The sequence below is a fragment of the Thermothielavioides terrestris genome, chromosome 2 (assembly GCF_000226115.1).
Source record: "Thermothielavioides terrestris NRRL 8126 chromosome 2, complete sequence".
NCBI classification, from domain to species: Eukaryota; Fungi; Ascomycota; class Sordariomycetes; order Sordariales; family Chaetomiaceae; genus Thermothielavioides; species Thermothielavioides terrestris.
The window spans coordinates 5,465,740-5,483,044 of NC_016458.1; the positions used below are offsets into that span (position 1 = coordinate 5,465,740).

The 17,305-nt window shown below is 58.1% G+C and overlaps 7 protein-coding genes across 7 annotated transcripts; 4 read left to right on the forward strand and 3 right to left on the reverse strand.

Moving 5' to 3' along the window:
• Window positions 1-896: 896 nt before the first annotated feature.
• THITE_2114383 (uncharacterized protein) lies at window positions 897-4,129 on the reverse strand. The gene has a single exon (XM_003652633.1). It carries the CDS (start codon window positions 3,987-3,989, stop codon window positions 981-983), a length of 3,009 nt encoding a protein of 1,002 aa, XP_003652681.1. The 5' UTR covers window positions 3,990-4,129; the 3' UTR covers window positions 897-980.
• A 299-nt stretch (window positions 4,130-4,428) lies between these two features.
• On the forward strand, window positions 4,429-5,385 carry THITE_2128420 (uncharacterized protein; the record flags this gene model as incomplete). The annotated part of the gene is made up of 1 exon (XM_003652634.1): window positions 4,429-5,385. One exon carries the CDS (start codon window positions 4,429-4,431, stop codon window positions 5,383-5,385), a length of 957 nt encoding a protein of 318 aa, XP_003652682.1.
• Window positions 5,386-5,541: 156 nt separating this feature from the next.
• Window positions 5,542-6,813, reverse strand: THITE_2114384 (uncharacterized protein). The gene is made up of 2 exons (XM_003652635.1): window positions 6,465-6,813; window positions 5,542-6,380 (listed from the first exon to the last, which is right to left on the reverse strand). The coding sequence occupies exons 1-2, from the start codon at window positions 6,680-6,682 to the stop codon at window positions 5,699-5,701; spliced, it is 900 nt and encodes a 299-aa protein (XP_003652683.1). The 5' UTR covers window positions 6,683-6,813; the 3' UTR covers window positions 5,542-5,698.
• Window positions 6,814-7,255: 442 nt separating this feature from the next.
• Window positions 7,256-7,658, forward strand: THITE_2048380 (uncharacterized protein; the record flags this gene model as incomplete). Its single annotated transcript, XM_003652636.1, has 2 exons — window positions 7,256-7,303; window positions 7,410-7,658. The coding sequence occupies 2 exons, from the start codon at window positions 7,256-7,258 to the stop codon at window positions 7,656-7,658; spliced, it is 297 nt and encodes a 98-aa protein (XP_003652684.1).
• A 3,062-nt stretch (window positions 7,659-10,720) lies between these two features.
• Window positions 10,721-11,189, forward strand: THITE_2128422 (uncharacterized protein; the record flags this gene model as incomplete). Its single annotated transcript, XM_003652637.1, has 2 exons — window positions 10,721-11,086; window positions 11,172-11,189. The coding sequence occupies 2 exons, from the start codon at window positions 10,721-10,723 to the stop codon at window positions 11,187-11,189; spliced, it is 384 nt and encodes a 127-aa protein (XP_003652685.1).
• Window positions 11,190-13,681: 2,492 nt separating this feature from the next.
• THITE_33101 (uncharacterized protein) lies at window positions 13,682-14,283 on the forward strand (the record flags this gene model as incomplete). The annotated part of the gene is made up of 3 exons (XM_003652638.1): window positions 13,682-13,948; window positions 14,012-14,116; window positions 14,215-14,283. The coding sequence occupies 3 exons, from the start codon at window positions 13,682-13,684 to the stop codon at window positions 14,281-14,283; spliced, it is 441 nt and encodes a 146-aa protein (XP_003652686.1).
• A 536-nt stretch (window positions 14,284-14,819) lies between these two features.
• THITE_152152 (uncharacterized protein) lies at window positions 14,820-16,442 on the reverse strand (the record flags this gene model as incomplete). Its single annotated transcript, XM_003652639.1, has 1 exon — window positions 14,820-16,442. The coding sequence occupies one exon, from the start codon at window positions 16,440-16,442 to the stop codon at window positions 14,820-14,822; it is 1,623 nt and encodes a 540-aa protein (XP_003652687.1).
• Window positions 16,443-17,305: the final 863 nt, after the last annotated feature.

Here is a 17,305-nt window from a genome sequence, read left to right on the forward strand (position 1 = left end):
CCGCAGGTGAGGTGAGGCTGAACCTGGCCAAACGAGTGGCTGCTGGTATTCACGATGTTACCTGGGGCTTCTTTCCACTTCCAGCTAGAGGGAGAGAAACAATGGGGAGTGGGCATCAAACAGGTGCTGGGCGGTTTTGTGGAAATGACGGCCCCCGGCCGTTGGAAAATGGACTCAGGTGAACGTTTCGGGCCGCTCAGCACCTGGCTCCCGGCTCCTCTGCCTGCTGTGGAGAATCGCGGAGATTGTGGAGGCAGCTCCGGTTGATGGCGGGATGCCGCGGGAAAGAAGCGCTGGGGAGAGCGAAGTGCACGGGCCGCTCGCTGCAAGGGAGGCTCGCAGTCCCAGAGACTTGGCACTGAATGCCTAATCCGGTAATTAGTTCACTTCCGCTCTTGCCAAGACGGGATTTCACATGACATGGCAGTCGCAATCCTACATCTGAATCATCTCCTTACCTCATCCTTATGGTCTCGGATTTCCATCGACAAGCCTGGCAAACGTTGCTTCTTTCTCGCGCGTCATGTTACTAGCTTGGCTCTCGTGGCGTGGGTAATCCAGCCCGTGACCAACACCAGCTCCCACATGCTTCACATGTGTGCAACCCAACTTAGATGTGTCAAGGACGACATGTCATATGCATAGTAGTCAATTTCGAATGCATCGGTGACCATGTGGCTGAACGTTTTCATGGTTAGCGAGTGGCCTCACTAAGAGTCGGTGAAGAGGTCTTTCAAAAGAATAACAAAGGGCGGCAGGACAGAGCCACACAGAAATACAGCGGAGTGAGTCAAAGATGAGCCGAACTGACATATCACTTCGGCTGAAACGAAACAGGGCCTTCTGAACATTGCAGTGTTGCAGTGTTCCGAGTGGATCTGGTAGGCCCCGCTGGGAACGAGCGGGCCACCACAGTCAACTCTCTCCTTCGCCGGGTCCCTAGTCTAAATTGACCCTGTAAACTTACTGCGAACAGCGGCTTATTCGTCACTTGAAGCTGCCCCTTCCTCCTCCTCCTCCTCCTCCTCCTCCTCCTCCTCCTCCTCCTCCGAGCCCGAAGGTATGTTGCGTCGCCTCCGTCGCCGACTTGTCGTCGTCTTGGCCGTCACAGCCGGGCCCCGCCTCGGCATTGTGCTCATGACCGACTTGGCAGGCGCCGCGGCCTGGCCGTGCGGACCTTCTCCATGGTCAACCTCGAGCGCATCTTCATCGCCGTCTTCCTGATCCGCAACAGGAAAGAATCCCGACGTCAAGCTGGTCGTCCCTTCCGGCTCTTCCTCCTCTTCGTAGCCCTCGGGCAGGAATCCACCACCCATATCAGCATCCTCCGCTGCAGCACCGAGCAGCTCTCCCTCATCCCTCGCGTGGCCGCCAGCTCCCCGGCCAAAAACATCCACATCCTCGCTGACCTGCCCATAATCCTGCTTGATCCTCTCCACGATGCGCAAGCCCATGATAAACTTCCGCCACATCGCCAGCGCCGCCTTGCGCCTCTTCTCGTCCTCCTTCCGCTGCTTCTCCGCCTCGTCCTTGGCCAGCTCCTCCATCACGCGGTCGTGGTGCTCCTCGGCGATCACCACCCCCTGGATCACCGGCACGGCCATGCGGTGGCCAAACTCAAAGTCGACGACCGCCTCGGCAAAGTCGATGCCCAGCCTCTTGGCCACGCGCGCGGCGCCGCGGTAGGGCACGTGCACGGCGCCCGCGGGCAGCATGTGCTGGACGAACAGGTCGATGTTGCCGTACTCGTTCTTGGGGATCACGCCGTCCTCGACGGGCGGCGGGATGATCCAGTCGGTCTGGTCGAAGCTGTACAGGCCCTGCAGCGCCTTCTCGCCCGTGGCCGCCTCGGCCTCGGCGAGCTCGCGCCGCCGGTTCGTCGTCGCCGCGCGGTAGGGCACGAGCTTCAGCGGCTCGGCTCCCGGAAGAGGCGCCCGGCCCTGCTTGTGCCACGTCTCTATGCTCTTGACCTGCACCACGTCCTTGCGCGAGTAGACGGGCTCCTCTTTTGGGCCGGCGCCTTTGGACTTGTTCTTGAACATCCGCACGGGACGTGCGCCGGGGAGGAGGGCCTCTTCCCGCTTGAGGTGGCGCTCGAGGACGAATTCTTTGGATTGCTTGAAGTATTGGAGCGTTTCTTCGCCTTCCTTGACGTCTTTCTTCTCGGGCTTGACGGGCTTCAGGTCCGTGGCATCTTCCTCCTCGTCGATCTCCGTGATGGGATGCTTCTGGTCTCCTCGGATGTAGGCCCTCAAGAAGGGTTTAAACCGGTCGAGCTGCTCATATCTTTTGATCTTGCCATGACGGTTGTAAACCGGTACCTTTTCAACAGGCAGACGCACCCCCTTAGTCCGGCCAGGCAGCATCTGCCGCTTGAGGTAGCGCACTGTGACGTCCTTCGCTGTTCCGTCCTGAGAGTATCCGATAACGTATGCCATGACCTGCTTGGCCTTGTCGGCTTTGCCGCCGCGGGGTTCCAGCGACTCCACGAGCTCTCTGTTTGTGGCGACCACAGACTTGACGATCGGGTCGACGGGCAAATATTTGTTCGTCACTGGGGACAGGACTTCGGTCCAGTAGTGGGGGAACTCGAGATCGGCGTCGTAGACTTTACTTTTCCCCTGTGGTGGTTGTGGCACATGGATCGCCAGGTCTTCGTCGCTGTCGTCCACAGGCAGTAACCCAGAATCCATCAGCGCCTCTTCCTGTTTCGCCTTCGCGTTTCGTCTCGATGCTCGGCTAGGGTTGCCCTTAGCGGTTCGGGCCGTGACCGCTTTCCTGGCGACTGTCCCCTTCTGGGAAGCAACCTCCGCATTCTTTTGCGGGGTCTGTCCGGAGCTGAATCCGTCCTTCTCAGGATCCGCCTCCTCGAGCTTGTTCCAGCCGAAGCCTAAAGGCTGAAGGCTAGCAACCAGACGAGCCTCCAAACCCAACGCTCGCAGGAGAGCGGTGAAGAGCTGCGCCCCGACGTCCCGGCTGCCGACGCATTCCTGCGCGCACTGCCGGAACTCATCGAGATTCCGGATCCGCTCCCCGAACCTGTCCTGGTCATGCTCGTCCTGCTTAAAGGCCTTCGTCAAGCGGTCTAGCCTCTCGAGGGGCATGTACCCCCACTTCCTTAAGCCGGGTGCGGTGACACGGAATCTCTGCTTCCACCATGCGGCCAAGTATTTCACCAGCTTGAACAGGGGGTCGCCATGGCTCATGTCTACGGCGCCTCTTTCTAGGCGCTGTGACGTGGAGCTCCAATCTCGAGACTGGCGCGCTGACGCCTTCCCCTTCCCCTTCAGATCTCTCTTGGATCTAGTCCTCTCGGGCGTCTCCTCCGGCACTTCCAGCCCGCTCTTGGCCCTCCACTTATCCACCTCGTTGCTCAGCCTCGGGGGCAAGTGAGACAGCATGATGCCCTGAACCACGGGATCACATAGCCAGGCGTTGCGAATGAAATTATGCCAGAGTAAAAGCTGAACATGCACACAATGTGTGTGAAAGCGGATCTTGCGTTCCAGCTTCGTCGGACCCTTTTTACCCAGCACGTTTGCCAGTGATATCCTCGTGTCCCGTATCAAGGTCAATTCAAGGTCGCCAGAAGGTACCGGCATGTCTGACAAGCCCATACGCGGCGCCTCGACGTCCTCGAATTCAATATCTTGATCGTCATCGTCATCCTCGTCCTCGTCCTCGTCCTTGTCCTCAGCGTCGGGCACCTGCACCCTCGGTCGCTTCGCGAGGGGAACATCGTCGAAGAGGGCATCCGATAGGGACGACAGCGAACTTTCGTCATCCTGGCTATCGTCTAGGGCCATTAGCGACGAGGTATGCCTTGTTGAGGAGCGCGGTGTCGAGCTGGCGTCGAGATCATCGAACAGCGTCGGTTTGCGCGGCGGCGCAGCCAGCCCGCTTCGCGTGGTCTCCCGGCCATTGTCGGGCTCAGCTCCCGGCGGCGGAGTACCGTCGTGCATGCGCTTCCGGGGGACATAGGGAGGCATCTCGACTTCGCGGGGCCGTGCCGGAGCAAGACATGTTGAGAGGGCTTTGGATGGCCGCCATGGGAAGAAGTTGGAGAAGTTGCCATCTCGGGCATCGCAACTCCGGGCTCGCACTGTACGCGTACACTGGAGAAAGGGGCCCTGACCCTGCAAGCCGAGCAGCCCCAAATGCCAAGGCGCTAAAGTTGACCCGCCTGTCCCGAGGGGTTGGTGCCGCCGTCGGCCTTGTTCGAGAGCGTTCCAGTGATCGCAAGCTCCTTCTGAGGCAACCACCAAACCACGTCGCCTGGCCGTTCCGCTCGCTTGGTCAGCCAAGTCTGGCCTCACCCGCAAAGCAAACCGTGTCGGTTGATTGCGCCAGACTGCTGCCTGGCCCTTTCTCTCACCAGCCGTTCGTTTATAATAAACCTTGCCCATCCCACCAGCACCCCGAGGAGCGATGGCCTCCCCCGAACCGAACGGCGAAGAAACGTCCTACGTCAAGATGTCCACAGCCGCCGTCGACAGCCGCGGCACCGACGCGAGCCTCGTCGGCGCCCATTGCCAATACTCCTACTGCAACCAACTCGACTTCCTCCCCTTCCGCTGCCAATCCTGCAACAAGACCTTCTGCCTCGAGCACCGCACCGAAGACAGCCACGCATGCACGAACGCGGGCGCCTGGGCCGAGCGGCGGCGGCAGGCCGAGCTGGCGCGGCACTCGGCCGGCGAGGGCAAGCGCATGCGCGACTTCGTCTCGCAGAAGCCCTGCGCCGGCGACGGCTGCAAGACAGTCATCGGCACGAGCCTGGTGCCGGGCGTGCACTGTGCCAACTGCAACCGCGACTACTGCCTCAAGCACCGGCTGCGGGAGGACCACGACTGCAAGAACAAGACGCCGATCGGGGCGCGCGCCGCGGGCGCCGCGCAGGCGGCCGCCGTCGCCGAGGGCGCCCGGAGCGCGCTCGAGCGCTTCCGGCTGTGGGGCCAGGCGAAGCGCGAGCAGGCCCGCCAGTCGCTCGCGCCGCCGTCGTCGAAGTCCAAGGTGGCGCAGGCGCTGGCGGTGAACACGCTTAAGAAGACGGCCAAGGGGGACGCCAAGATCGCGCCGGAGAAGAGGGTCTATCTCTACGTGGAGGCCGAGGCGGCGACCGCAAAGGCTAAGATTCCCAAGGGCGAGTTCTTCTACTCGAAAGACTGGGTTGTGGGGAAGATGCTGGATGCGGCGGCGCGGAGCCTGCAGGTGCAGAATGTCAATAACCAGTCGAATTCGGAGGCGGATCGGCTACGGGTGTTCCATGTCGAAGGGGGGAGGTTATTGGAGTTCAATGAGAAGCTGGGGGATGCGTTGCAGAGCGGAAATACGGTTGTGCTGTTAAGGGGTGTTGGGCCGCCGCCGGATCTGATCACGCCATGAAGTGATGGGGAGTATTTGTTTGTCATTTTTTGTGCGTTCTAGCATAGCATTTGGCGTCCGGCGGCTGGCGTTCACGGATAGATCAGGTACATGGCGCATCGCGGCAGGTTGGATACGCATTCCATGACACATAACCATCTCACTTGTCGACGTCCGCGGTCTACTTTCTAAGGTTGAACATGTTGTGCAACAAAGGGAAATATTCGAGCGATGATGAGCGACATCATGTTATGATCCGGAGTTGCGAATATACGAAGAAGTACAGTTGCACAGAAACACCGCTGTCTATATCCAATGACATCTCTGAGCTGTCTCACTCCTTCTTCTCCTTAGGGCGCTCGCTCAGTTGTTTTTCTCTGCCAATCAGCGGCGCATTCCCCACCGCCTCGTGGCCGCCAAACGTCTCGAAGCCCTTGTGGAACGCCCACTCAACCGCGTTCTCGACGGGCTTGTCGAAGATCTTCGGCAGGAACGGCACAACCGAAAGCCCCAGGCCGATCGGCGCCCACGTCCTCAGCGTCGCGTTCTTCACGTCCTTCATTGCCCGCCCGCTGTAGCGCACGACGCTGTGAATCGTGAACGCCGGCAGCCCCATGCTGGCAATGCTCTGGAAGATGCCGCGCTGCAGCATCACCGTGCGCCAGTCCTCCAGCGGCGGCACGGTGCCGGGCGCAGCCGGGGCGGGCGACGACCCGGGCGCGGCGGTCAGGTCGACGCCGAGGAGCTGCTGCTGCCGCGTCGACAGCTCCAGGTGCGGGTTGCGCACCCGCTGGTTGTGCCAGTACGCCTTGTAGCCCTCGTAGCCGACGTCGCCGAGGATGTAGGCCCACGAGACGCCGTAGGCGCCACGGACGAGCCACGGGTGCGCGACGGGGCGGAACGACTCGCCTATGTCGGACGTGTAGGCCACGTAGCGGTGGGCGGAGAGGAGGATGGTGCGGAAGCGCGAGGCGTAGGCGGCATAGCGGACGTTGGAATCGGTGGATGGCGGTGCACTGGGATGGGAGGAAACGGGAGGGACCGTTAACAGACTGGCTGGAGCCAGGCCGGGGCTGAGGAGCGCGAGGGGATCAACGTACTATCCCTCGACGAGCTCGTCAAAGAAGTTCTCCTCCTTGTCCGATTTCTCGACGATCTTTTGCAGCTTTTTAGGGAGCTTTTGTCGGTCCGGCAGCTTGTTGGAGTCGAGATCAGTCTTCGGGTCGTCTATCGCACTCTGAGGCGCGGATGCCTTGGCAGCGTCGTTTTGGGGCGTCGACCCCGAAGGCTTGTCCGAGCCGCTGCTCCAAGGCCACATCTTTCAAGACGATGACTGGGTGTACCACGGGGAGCTTCGTTGCCGCAAATTGAATGTCTCCTAAGAGCGCTTCGTGCTGGGAGCGCCGGGCGTGTTTCGCAGTCGGGTACAACCGGGAGGGATTCGGGACGCGCGACGGGCAATCCGAGCACACTCGAGCCACGACAAATGGATTCCTGTAACTTCTTCAACCGGAGATTGAGCGTGACTCAAGTGCTCCTGCGGTGGTCACCGGAAGGGATGCTGCGAAGCATTCAGATTCTCAACGAAAGATTGTTTTAGTCTTGAGCTGGAGCGTGGGTGACGTAGTTTGGCTGCTTATCTCCACCGCCTTGGCGATAACACAAGAATTCCCGAGCAGTTGGGTTCGCCTGATTACGTAAGCACATCCAGCGTCGTCCAATGTTTGGCTGGCAAATTTCCGGGAGTCCAGGGGACGCACGGAGCACTGTGAGAGCTTCGATGTCTGCGACGTTTTTGACTCTCAGTTGCCAGACATCCCATCCTCCAGATCGCTCCCGAAAAGACTCCCAGCGCGCATCGCCCCAGCCCGGTTTCCTGCCTTCCGTCAAAATGGTCCAGACCTACAGCATCTTCGGCAAGCAGGTTGCCTCCCACTACGTCAGTGACCCTCGGTTAACTTCGCCCGAGTCCAAATCTCCCAAGACACTCCGACGAGACTCGGCTGTCCATTGACGAGCGATAACTAACATTTCGGCTGCTGTAGCTGGCCATGGGTGTCCTCGGCACATTGTTTGGCGGTGTATATCTCTCGACGGGTGGAAGCAAGAAGACCCCCGCCGCTCCCCCGATCAACGCTTCCAGCCCCGACGAGGCCGACTTCATCAAGTGCGCCGCACTCCCCGTCAGTCCGGTCTCTTCTTTAGACGTAGGTTGTCTGACATGGCCGCAGGAAGTTCATAGAGGAAGCCGACGCGGAGGAGAAGAAGGCGAACGCGGCGAAGCACTAGGCTGAATGTCACGGGGAGTGGATCAGGGCGCTGGAGGGCATTCTGCTCTGTGTATCAATATAGCGGGCGTTCAATGAGACCCTCGACTTGGAACTCCACAGGACAAGCGACCGCGGCCTTCACTTCATACTCTACCTGTTCAGCCGCAGAGCAGACCTGCTTAAGCGTGCGGATGCTTGACCTATCCTTCCGTGGGTTGGCATCTGAGGAGAGCAGAGAAAAGATGAAGACGCCACAGTGTCATGTTTTCTGAACGGCTCACGGCTGAAGTATCAGATGCGTGTCCGAAACGCCAAAACTCTCCACCCCACTAGTGGGACAGAGGGTTCCCCCCTCCTCGCCCTCCTTCTCCCACCAATCCCTGTGATAGACTTGCGATCCACCCCATCTTTCATGGTCTTGCACTTTGACCTGGTCTCTGCACAAGCTGCGTACAATGACCTAGGTTGGTTGCGATATAATAGCCAAATGTAGACGGCGTGTGGAAGGGGGTGCGGAAGCGCTGGGTGCCTGGACCTTCATTGTTTGTCATGATCTCGGCGGCCAAAGCGTGGTTGGCGTGTGCCTTTTCTGATGCTGCTGTCCAGATTGATGGCCAACACGTCCCTCTGAACTCGCGCTATCCCGGAAAGGTCTTGGGTCTTCTTCGCCCACCGAAAATGAGGTGGCAGCATCCAGATTCATTCCGAATCCCACCAAAGATGGAGGGGAAAAAAAAAAAGAAAAAAAAAGAAAAGAAAAGAAAAAAAAGAAAAAGAAAAGAAAAAGAAAAGATGGACGGCGGCAGGCCTCTATTTGGCGCTCGAGTGAAACACTGAAAAGGAGATCGACGCCGTACTGGCATATCACACTACGACAGCACCGGAACTGGCTCCGGGATATGGCTAGTTCAGGTCCAGGGCCGATCCCGCCAAACCCGGCGGCGAACCCCACTTCCAGCTCCACCAAGCCGGCCGCGGAAGCCACCCCGGCTCCGGAGCCTCCCGAAACACCGGACCTCAGCATGAACACTTGTCCTGCGCGCACCATATCTGGACACCCAGCATCAGAGCGAGAAACGAGAACGGGCTCAATGTTGTCCGGGGTTGTGCTCACAATACGAGTTCGGCGCAGGCACGGGACCAAAGCCGAAGCCTTTCCTTTACCTCCGCGACGGAAGCAAGAATCCGGTGGAAGGCGCTGGCTCCTATTTGGGACTATGAAATGGGATATTTGCTTCTGAGGTTTACTGCCCTTTGCATCTGTGCGTTAAGTTTGTATACTTCCCAAGAAGTCGGCGCCATCGAAGCTATAAGCAGCTTGAAGTTTGAACCAGGCCCCTTTTGTTTCCCATTGGCCAACCGAGGCAGAGCGTAAAGTAGCCAGCTGGTTCAGAGCTCTTTAGGCTGATAAGAATTGCTCAAGCATTGAACAGAAGCGCATGACTTCCCAGGCTAGTGAGAGTTTGTGACAGGCATTCTCTCTGTACCGGAGAAATAGGAAGGCGTGGTCTCTTGGTCTCTTGAAGCGCGCTGTGGGGAAGCCATCCCTAACCCAACACAAGGTCTGGCACCGGTATGCGAGCTTCGATCTGGTGGCGATGCATTAGACTTCTTCCCTTTTTCCCCAACGCGATTGGGAAGGGCTGTGTTGAAGGAAGCGGCGGAGGATGAGATGGGTAGAATTGGGTTACCGCGGCCGCAGCATTGCCGGTTTGGGTAGCTCACATGTGCCAGATTTGGTATGCTCTCCAGTATGACTGACGAGATACTTCAGGACTGCGATGGCACGTATTCCTGGGACAGTCAGATTACAGGTGACGGCATGTCACTGGCGATTGCGATGAATCTTTTGCTAGCTGGAGGGGGGAAATGAAACATGCCCGAACGTTGCTCTTTAGCTTGAATTCAAAGTGTTTCCGAAAAGGAACCGCTCTTCGCTGCAGGGCAAAAACTGAGTCTCCACAGCCCTGTTCGCTTGGCCTTTGCAGTGCAGCAACCGACCGTCCCCCTAATATCGACGAGAATCGTCCCGGGAAGAGGGGGAGAAAAATATCAAAGCAGGCTTCCGTCCCATGTTCCGGCACCAGTGAGGGCATGATATCTGGAGAACAAAGTAGGTGCACCCTGGCCTCGGCAAGTCACTAAGCTCGTCTTCAGGGGCTAGGCTGGCCATGTCGGAAATCGGCTCTTTTGTCATGTAATCATTGTAGAAGGAGACACAAAGCACGGGATATGACTACACCACAGAGGAGGACCCAGAGTGCCAATTTCACGCTTTCGTCTGATTAATTAACAAATGATTCAGGCTTGATTTGTCTAAGACCTCTTGAGCTCAGTTCGTTGGCCGACGACGAACTGTACCGCAATGTAAGGTAGTCAGTCGTCACCAATCTGCTGCAGTTCGCATACGGACTGCTTGCTCCCTGTCCATGTGAATCCAGGTCCCTGTAATGCCGTCCCATTCCCATTAGTTGGGTCCACGTCAAAGCTACAGCAGCTTTGAACCTGCCTCAGCACCCCAACCGCCGCTCATCAGCTTTCGTCTGTTTGCCTGGTGAGGGGACCGTGCCGTGAGATGTCTGTCCTTGCCACATCCCCGGGGCCCTGTGCGGCCGTTCCCCCATCGCCATCCCTCCTTCCCTCACCGTCCGCACCTCCTCGCGGTCCCCGCCGTCCCCGCCGTCCACGCCGTCCACGCCCCCCGGCCGCTCCGTTCGACCGCCGGCACCTGGCGGAACAGCGGAGCACGCCGGCCGGATCTGGCCCCGTCGACGGTGAGGGCCCTATTCGCTCTCTCGACCTCACTCGCTGACTGAAAACTTCTTGACTAACCTCAAAAAGCCGCCGACTGCATTCCACAGCCGGAAACCTTCTTCTTCCAACAACCACGACCACCACCATCCACCCGCCAACCACATCATTGAGGTGCGCCCCAAGCTGAGCCAGAAAGCAAGCCCGAGTTCTAAGATCTACAAAGGTATGTTTTATCTAGTTTTCTTCTGCTTCCGAGCGAGTGGTGCGTTGCCTATCCCGGTCCTGACGCAGCCGACCCGTTTTCCGTCGGCGCAATAGACAACAGAACCAACATGGCGGATACGGCTCGCCGCAAGGCGGAGGAGAACATCAACAGAGTGAAGATCATCGAGAGCATGATCTTCGACCTCGAGGAGGACCTCGAGTTCTTGAGCGTGCAGATTAACGACGTTTTCCGCGACCACGGCTTCCTCAGCATGGCCATTACTCGCATGGAGATGGCGCTGCGCCGCCTCAAGTTCGAGTGCGAGAACATGTCCAAGCAGCTGCTCGCCATCGAAGCCGTTCCGGAGGAGGACGAGCCCGCCGAGGCCGACGAGGAAGAGCAAAGCACCCAGGGCACCGAGGATTCAGATTATACCTTGGTTGACGAAAACAGCGAGCCGACCGACGAGGATGTCGACGCGCTGGTCATCGTGGTGAGTCTAACTTAGCACACTGGTCCTCGCACCACAGTTTTCTTCATCCGTCCCGGGACATCTCGCTAATTCGCGTCTTTTGTAGGATGACGAGGAGGATTAGAAGAAGGACTGGGAACTCTAGGCATCGGAGTTTGGACGAGATCGAGAGATGGGTTGAAGGGACGTTTCTGCAGCCTTAGGGTAATGGACCCAGAACATTGAGACTTGATCCAGTGAAAGTCTATTGGTGACCTACTATAGGCGTGACATTCCAAACTCCCGAGCACATCTCCTCGCCAGAGTAGCCCCCCGCCTCCCGACTATCACGAGTTAGAGCCACTTGGTCATCTCAATAACCGCTCCGCTCCCCACTGAGACTGGGCACTGTAGCCCTCTCAATCTTGGTACACAAGAAATTCAGATTGCAGGACAGGCTGCACGTATGATTTCCATCCAGAGGGCGGACGCCCGGGGCGTCCCAGGAACACAAGGTTTCGGAGGAAGCAGGGTCCAGGAGGCAGAGACCAGCGGCGTCTCAGAGAGGTACTTAGAATTCCAATAACCTCCAGCATCCGCTGACAATCGGATTATAGGCCAGAATATGTGTCTCGCTTTCTATTATGAATGCTCTCTAAACGTCGTACCCCCAAGCGACCTCTCGACCAGCGTAACACATTGCATCTCCACGATTGGAAATGGTGTCTGCAGCGGAGTCTCTCCACAGCTGACAGTCCGCAATGGAGATGGGAGTCTTGGAAGGTCCGCCCGGAGGCTCGGCGTCATGAGCACGACCCTACTATCGACAGCGCCACCCAGATTAGTCTTTAGCAACTCATCGATATAAGATGCCACCGCTGAATGTGGGCGGCAATGGCACGTATTTGCCGAGAAAGGGAATCAACGCTTACCCGCAGCGCCCGTACCCTCGGCGTGACGTCGAGGATCACGCTACTGAGCAGCACACCGGACAGTTCAGACGTTAGGTGACACCGCTTTTCGGCCCGTCATCTCAAACCCCAGATCTTCTCCATTGGCGCTTCTGTCTCTGGCCCTTTTCCAAGATGACCCCCGCCGTTAGCTCGCAGCTTGTTGAAGCCAACGGTCGAGGGCACCATCAAGTCGCGCCCCCGATCCTGCAAAACTACAACGAACAAGCGGTCTGTGGCCGAGTTGATGGCTCGGTTCTGACACCGGGAATTGGGGCTGATTGCTCAGACAACTCAAGAACCTTGCAGAAACAACCACTCTGTACTCTCTGCTTACGCTCGAGGTCAGCGTCCAATGCTTGGAAACCGTGGGCCAAGGGCGGCTATGTATGTATGACCTGATTGTTGTGCGATGTAAGATCCTACCTTACTGTATAAACCCCTCCCATTGGGGGCCGAAGTGAGTCGTCTCATTCAGTTGGCAAAGGGAGTACAGCTCTTGGTCTAGTTACACAAGGTGCACCTCAGAGATAGCCTGACGACAGAAGCACTGTAACAGTAGGATTGAAGCAGTCACTTTTAGCCCCCAGCTCTTCATGTACATGTAATGCCTACGCAAATTCGGTTCTCCGGCTCAGATACTGCGCAAAGGACGTAGCGCCACAGCGATGGCCTACACAGGCAAGACTTGTGGCCTCGACTGACCCGTGATAATTGCTCAAGGAGCTCAGATGCTCCGGTTCTTTGACGCGTGAATAGGCTCTCTGTTCCTTTCAATGGCGGAGTTTGGCCCGCCTGCCGAGAACCCACGCTTGACTGCCAGCTTGTTTATCTAGTCACCCTCTTTGAGTCAGGGGCCGAGAGCGGAGAGAGCAAAGAGTGCCTGGAAGGATTTCACGGGCCGCCAGTTGTACACCTATCAACGCTCCTAAGAGAGCGAGGCAATATGCGTGTTTAATTCTCCCGCTTCCCTTTGGACTGTAGGTGAATCCTCTCTATGCAGGCACACGGCCCCGTAAGCAACCGGAACCGTCGACAATCCGGTACAGGTTGACTAGAGGTTGCACTTGCTGACCATGAATTCGGACAGAAACGAGGAACGCTACCACGGTGACCAAGCAGTGCCGCTCGGCTCCCCCTATTCCCAGACGCAACCTCTGTGGTTTGCATGATTGAGGATCTATGTTCACTACGGAATCGTACGAATGCATCTCTTGGACCGAAAGCAAAGGAACCCATCTTCGACCATTGGCTAAATGCAGTCCTGCTTCCAGGGATGTTTCCGCCCCATTGATACATCCACTTGTTCCATGGATCCGCCGTCCGAATACCAGTGACCAGTCTCATCATACTCAATGCCCTCCATGGGAGCGATATGCTCGCCAGGCACTCTCCGGTCTTCCGGTGGGATCCAAGCCCTTCCTCCCGACTCTTCCTCGCCGCATCTGCCGTCTGCCCGGTGAGAAGAACTTGCTCAACGTTGCTCCTTTCGTCTAAGCCGTCATCTTCAACCTTGGGAACCACCTCCGATCCCTTCCACCTCTTCCGAGACACTTGAGATGGTGAGCATATAAACGGGTGTCTCCTCCCCCTGAGATCAGGTTTGACTCTTCACCCTCATCACCTTCCATCCACATCCCCCTCCTCATCCCAACACTTTCAACATACCTATTCCTACCTGCCCAAGATGCACTTCAGCCACATTCTTCTAGGCCTCGTGACCTCCGCATCCGCCATCGACGTCTACTTCTGGAACGGCGGGGACTGCTCCGGCTCCGCCACCGTCTGCACCGGCATCAACCCCAACGTCTGCTGCGCCGGCACCGACAACACCATCTCCTTCCGGGGCATCCCGACCAACTGGCACATCACCGGCCGGGGCTACAACAACGGCGGCTGCAACAATCTGGCCTACCAGCTCGACAACAACGGGCAGAGCTGGATCTGCCTGGAGGTTGTCTCGAGATACATCTACACGGGCGCTAGTTACTTCTTCCCGAGCCGCCGGCGTGCTGAGAGCGGCAACTGCACGGAGACGGTGAAGCCCGATACGCTCGTGCTTGCGGATGGGGTTACGAAGTATGATATTGTCGGCTTGGACGATGCCAAGCTTGAGGAACTGGTGAGTGCCATCCTTTTGGATTCCACCGTCACGTCGAAACTATTCCGTACCTTAGGAGCGTTTATCAAGATGAGCGGTTGACTGGTCTCCTTCACAAGCTTGCTCTTGCTCGTTCTGGAGTTGGCCCTGAGGGAATCCCCAAGGAGTTCCAGGAGCTGCGCCGGTAAAACAGGATCACCAGACCCGCCGGAAACGTAGGTATGATTCGTAGCGGGATGCAGCCACGATGAACGGCGCTCTTGACGTGGAGGGAGGGGTCGTTTGGGTTGTGTTGCAGGCCCTGTGGTTCACGACTTGCATTTGTACGGAGTAAAGGGGCCATGCTCCTTACTAGGCACCCTTCCTTGTTCTCAATCAACGTACTTTTGCAAACTTCCCCGGCTTCCAGAGCTCCCAGCCATGTCAAGTCACAGAAAACGCACAGTTGCTTGCCTAAGCCCCCTAGGTCATTGATTCTGCTGGCCCCCACTAGAATAAGGCCCCTCGGAGCATTGATCGTGTCAAATGCGGCCGTGAATCTACTCCACATTCAGAGTTCAAGTCCTGCTCGTTTACCTAGCTACAATCCTGTTACATTGGGCCTCGATCGTAGTTTCCAGAGGCCAATCGCGCCTTGAGCTGGGAGGTCCTCGTCATCCCAAGCAAGGGGATCCGCTCGGACAGTCCGAAACCTCACCTGGGCCTCCTGTTCTCGGCTCTCGCCTCACGCCGGAGAAGCACAACGCCGTTTCGGCCGTCTTGAGCTGCTCTTTCCCTCGGCCGGCTCGTCCGCAACCGCCGCGTCCTTGCGCTTCTTCCCCCGCGGCCGCAGCGCGCGGCTCGCGACCTCGGTTCCCACAGCAGTCTCCGTGGGCCGAGGCGGAGCGGTGGGAGGCGGAGCGGTGGGAGCAGCCGGAAGTGCTTGACTCGGGCTCCACGGGATGATGGGAGCAACCTCATCATCATCCACCATCCTCAAGGGCGGGTGGAGATCGAGGCGCAGACCGTCCGACGCGTCCGCGCGGCGCGCGCGCCTCGCCTTACGGGCGGCCTTGGCCGCCGCCTTCTGCGCCGCCGCCTCCTCGTCGGCGTACCTGCCGGTGGCGAGGAGCCGGCGCGCCGGGTCGAGAGCGGCCGACGAGGGCCGCGGCCATTCGACGTAAGGGAGCAGTCCGCGCCGGTGCCGATCCGCGACGGTAAGTCTGCGGCAAGGTGGAAAGTCGGGCCAGTCGATGTGCTCGGGCGCCTCCGTGTAGTGCGTCAGCGGCGGGGCGGCGCGCCGCCGGCGGACCCAGGCCATCAGCTCAAAGTAGAAGTCGGCCACGGGCGCGTCGAGCTCCACGTCCGGGTGTTTGATCCACTTGGCCGGGTCCTTGAAAGCTTCCTCCTCGAGCAGGTGCAGGATGTAGTGCACCCCGAGCGCCGGGTCTCGCGTGATGAGTTGGTACAGGAACAACATGACGCCCTTGACGTCGTCTCTTTCTCCCCACTTCCGCTCGGCGGGGTTGCCATGGTTCTTGGAGACACCGAGCCGGTACGCGTTGTTGAAGTCGAACAAGACGATCGAATCGTTCCGCGGGTCGATGAGCAGGTTACGAGCAGCGATGTCCTGATGGATGATGCCGTACTTGAGATTCAAGTCGTCTACAACCTGCATCAGCTCCCTCAGCCACCTAAGCTTGAACGGCCGCCGGGACTCTTCGAGCGTCTCGCTGGGGATGTATCTCATGGTGAAGCCAACAACTCGGGACTTGGTCAGCTCGTCGAGAACGAGCCGGTCGAGAAGCACCAAATGTGGGTGCGGGGGTAGCCGTGCGAGGATTTGAATCTCGGCCCAGGTGGTATGGGGCAGCGCGGGGCTGTACTTGAACACGTAATGGCTCTGGTCTTTCTTTCGTCGCGAAGGGCAAAGCGAGCGCGAGTTAAGGGAGACCAAGTCAACTCCGGACGAGAAGCGGCGGATCTCGTCAAGTTCAGAACGAAGAACCGTGCTGTTGGCCACGGCGGGGGGGAGCTGGAAGTCTTTGAGTAGAGGGTATTCAGGGGCGAGGGCATGGTCTTGCATCGGGTCGGTTGTGAAGGACACCAACTCCCCTGCCTCACCAAGTTCCATGCCGACCGTCTCGGGCGGAATGTGAGGCAGGTATTCCTTCACCTTATCGACTGTCCGTTTCAACGACTTGAGATCTTCGGGATCGTCATCGGGCGACACTCTACCGTAAGGACTTGGGGAAGTTACTCTGATGGTGCGCCTCGTGTCGCCGTTGAATAGATCAGCCTCTTGCTTAACTATGCCTAGAGCCTGGCTCATCAGGATGAAGGGAGAAAAGTCGAGATCTGGATCCATTGGAGACAGGCGCCTGCTGCGAGGCAACGGTTGGATCAGCTTGAGAAGGCAGCTTTGCTAGGCAGACTTGGGATGCAAGAGATGCGGGGCCGATGAAGAGCAAAGGGCCAGAGCCATCATGAGCCCAAGCCGTGCGAAGTGTGCGAGGCACCCTCTGCTTATTTAGCGTATACAACAGGAACAATGGAGAGTGAATGGCGGGGCGGGCGGCGAGGATAAAGCAGTGCTGTGGCGCCCAGTCAAAGATACAGATTAAGAAGCGCAATACACGTTGCTCAGGAGAGGGGTTACAGGGTTTGATTGTAGTCCTGGCGCTTGCAAAACGCCGAAAGCAGATGGCAGACAAACAAATAACTCCGTATCATCAAAGAGGCACTCGCCAGCCGGTTCCAACCCGAGCCCGCAAGCCCTCGCCTTTGTCCCGCTTAATTGCTCTCTCAACGGCCATTGGTCTTTCAGATGGCGCGCGCCCATCATATGAACAGTGGACAGTGATGTTCCCTGGATCTGGCTGCGAATGCGGCTGGTATCGCTTCTACTTTGCTGGGTGTGGGTGGGCATCTCCACTGGAACTTCCGGTATTGTTGTGGTCGCTCAACCTCTACAATTACGGAAGAGCTAAAATATCTTCTGTGAGAGACCCGCGCCCTGCACCAACATCTTCATCGTCCGAATCGAGGGCTTGTACAACGGCTGCAAAGCTTGATGGCGGCTTGCCTTCTTGAGGAATGAACAAGGTTAGTGCACGCTGAAGTCGCACCCCAAGCTTGCGCTGAATCGTTGACAGAAGGACCTCCATTTCTTCGAGATTGCACAATTCTGGTGTGCCCGACAGCTATGTGTGATGGTTTGGTTCGTTTGAT

Excerpts from the sequence above, each read along its gene's own strand:
- THITE_2114383 (XM_003652633.1), bottom strand. The coding sequence starts at position 3,989 with ATGCCTCCCTATGTCCCCCGGAAGCGCATGCACGACGGTACTCCGCCG.
- THITE_2114384 (XM_003652635.1), bottom strand. The coding sequence starts at position 6,682 with ATGTGGCCTTGGAGCAGCGGCTCGGACAAGCCTTCGGGGTCGACGCCC. Across the intron at positions 6,381-6,464 it reads GACGAGCTCGTCGAGGGATA|TGCACCGCCATCCACCGATT; the intron begins GTACGTTGATCC and ends CTCCCATCCCAG.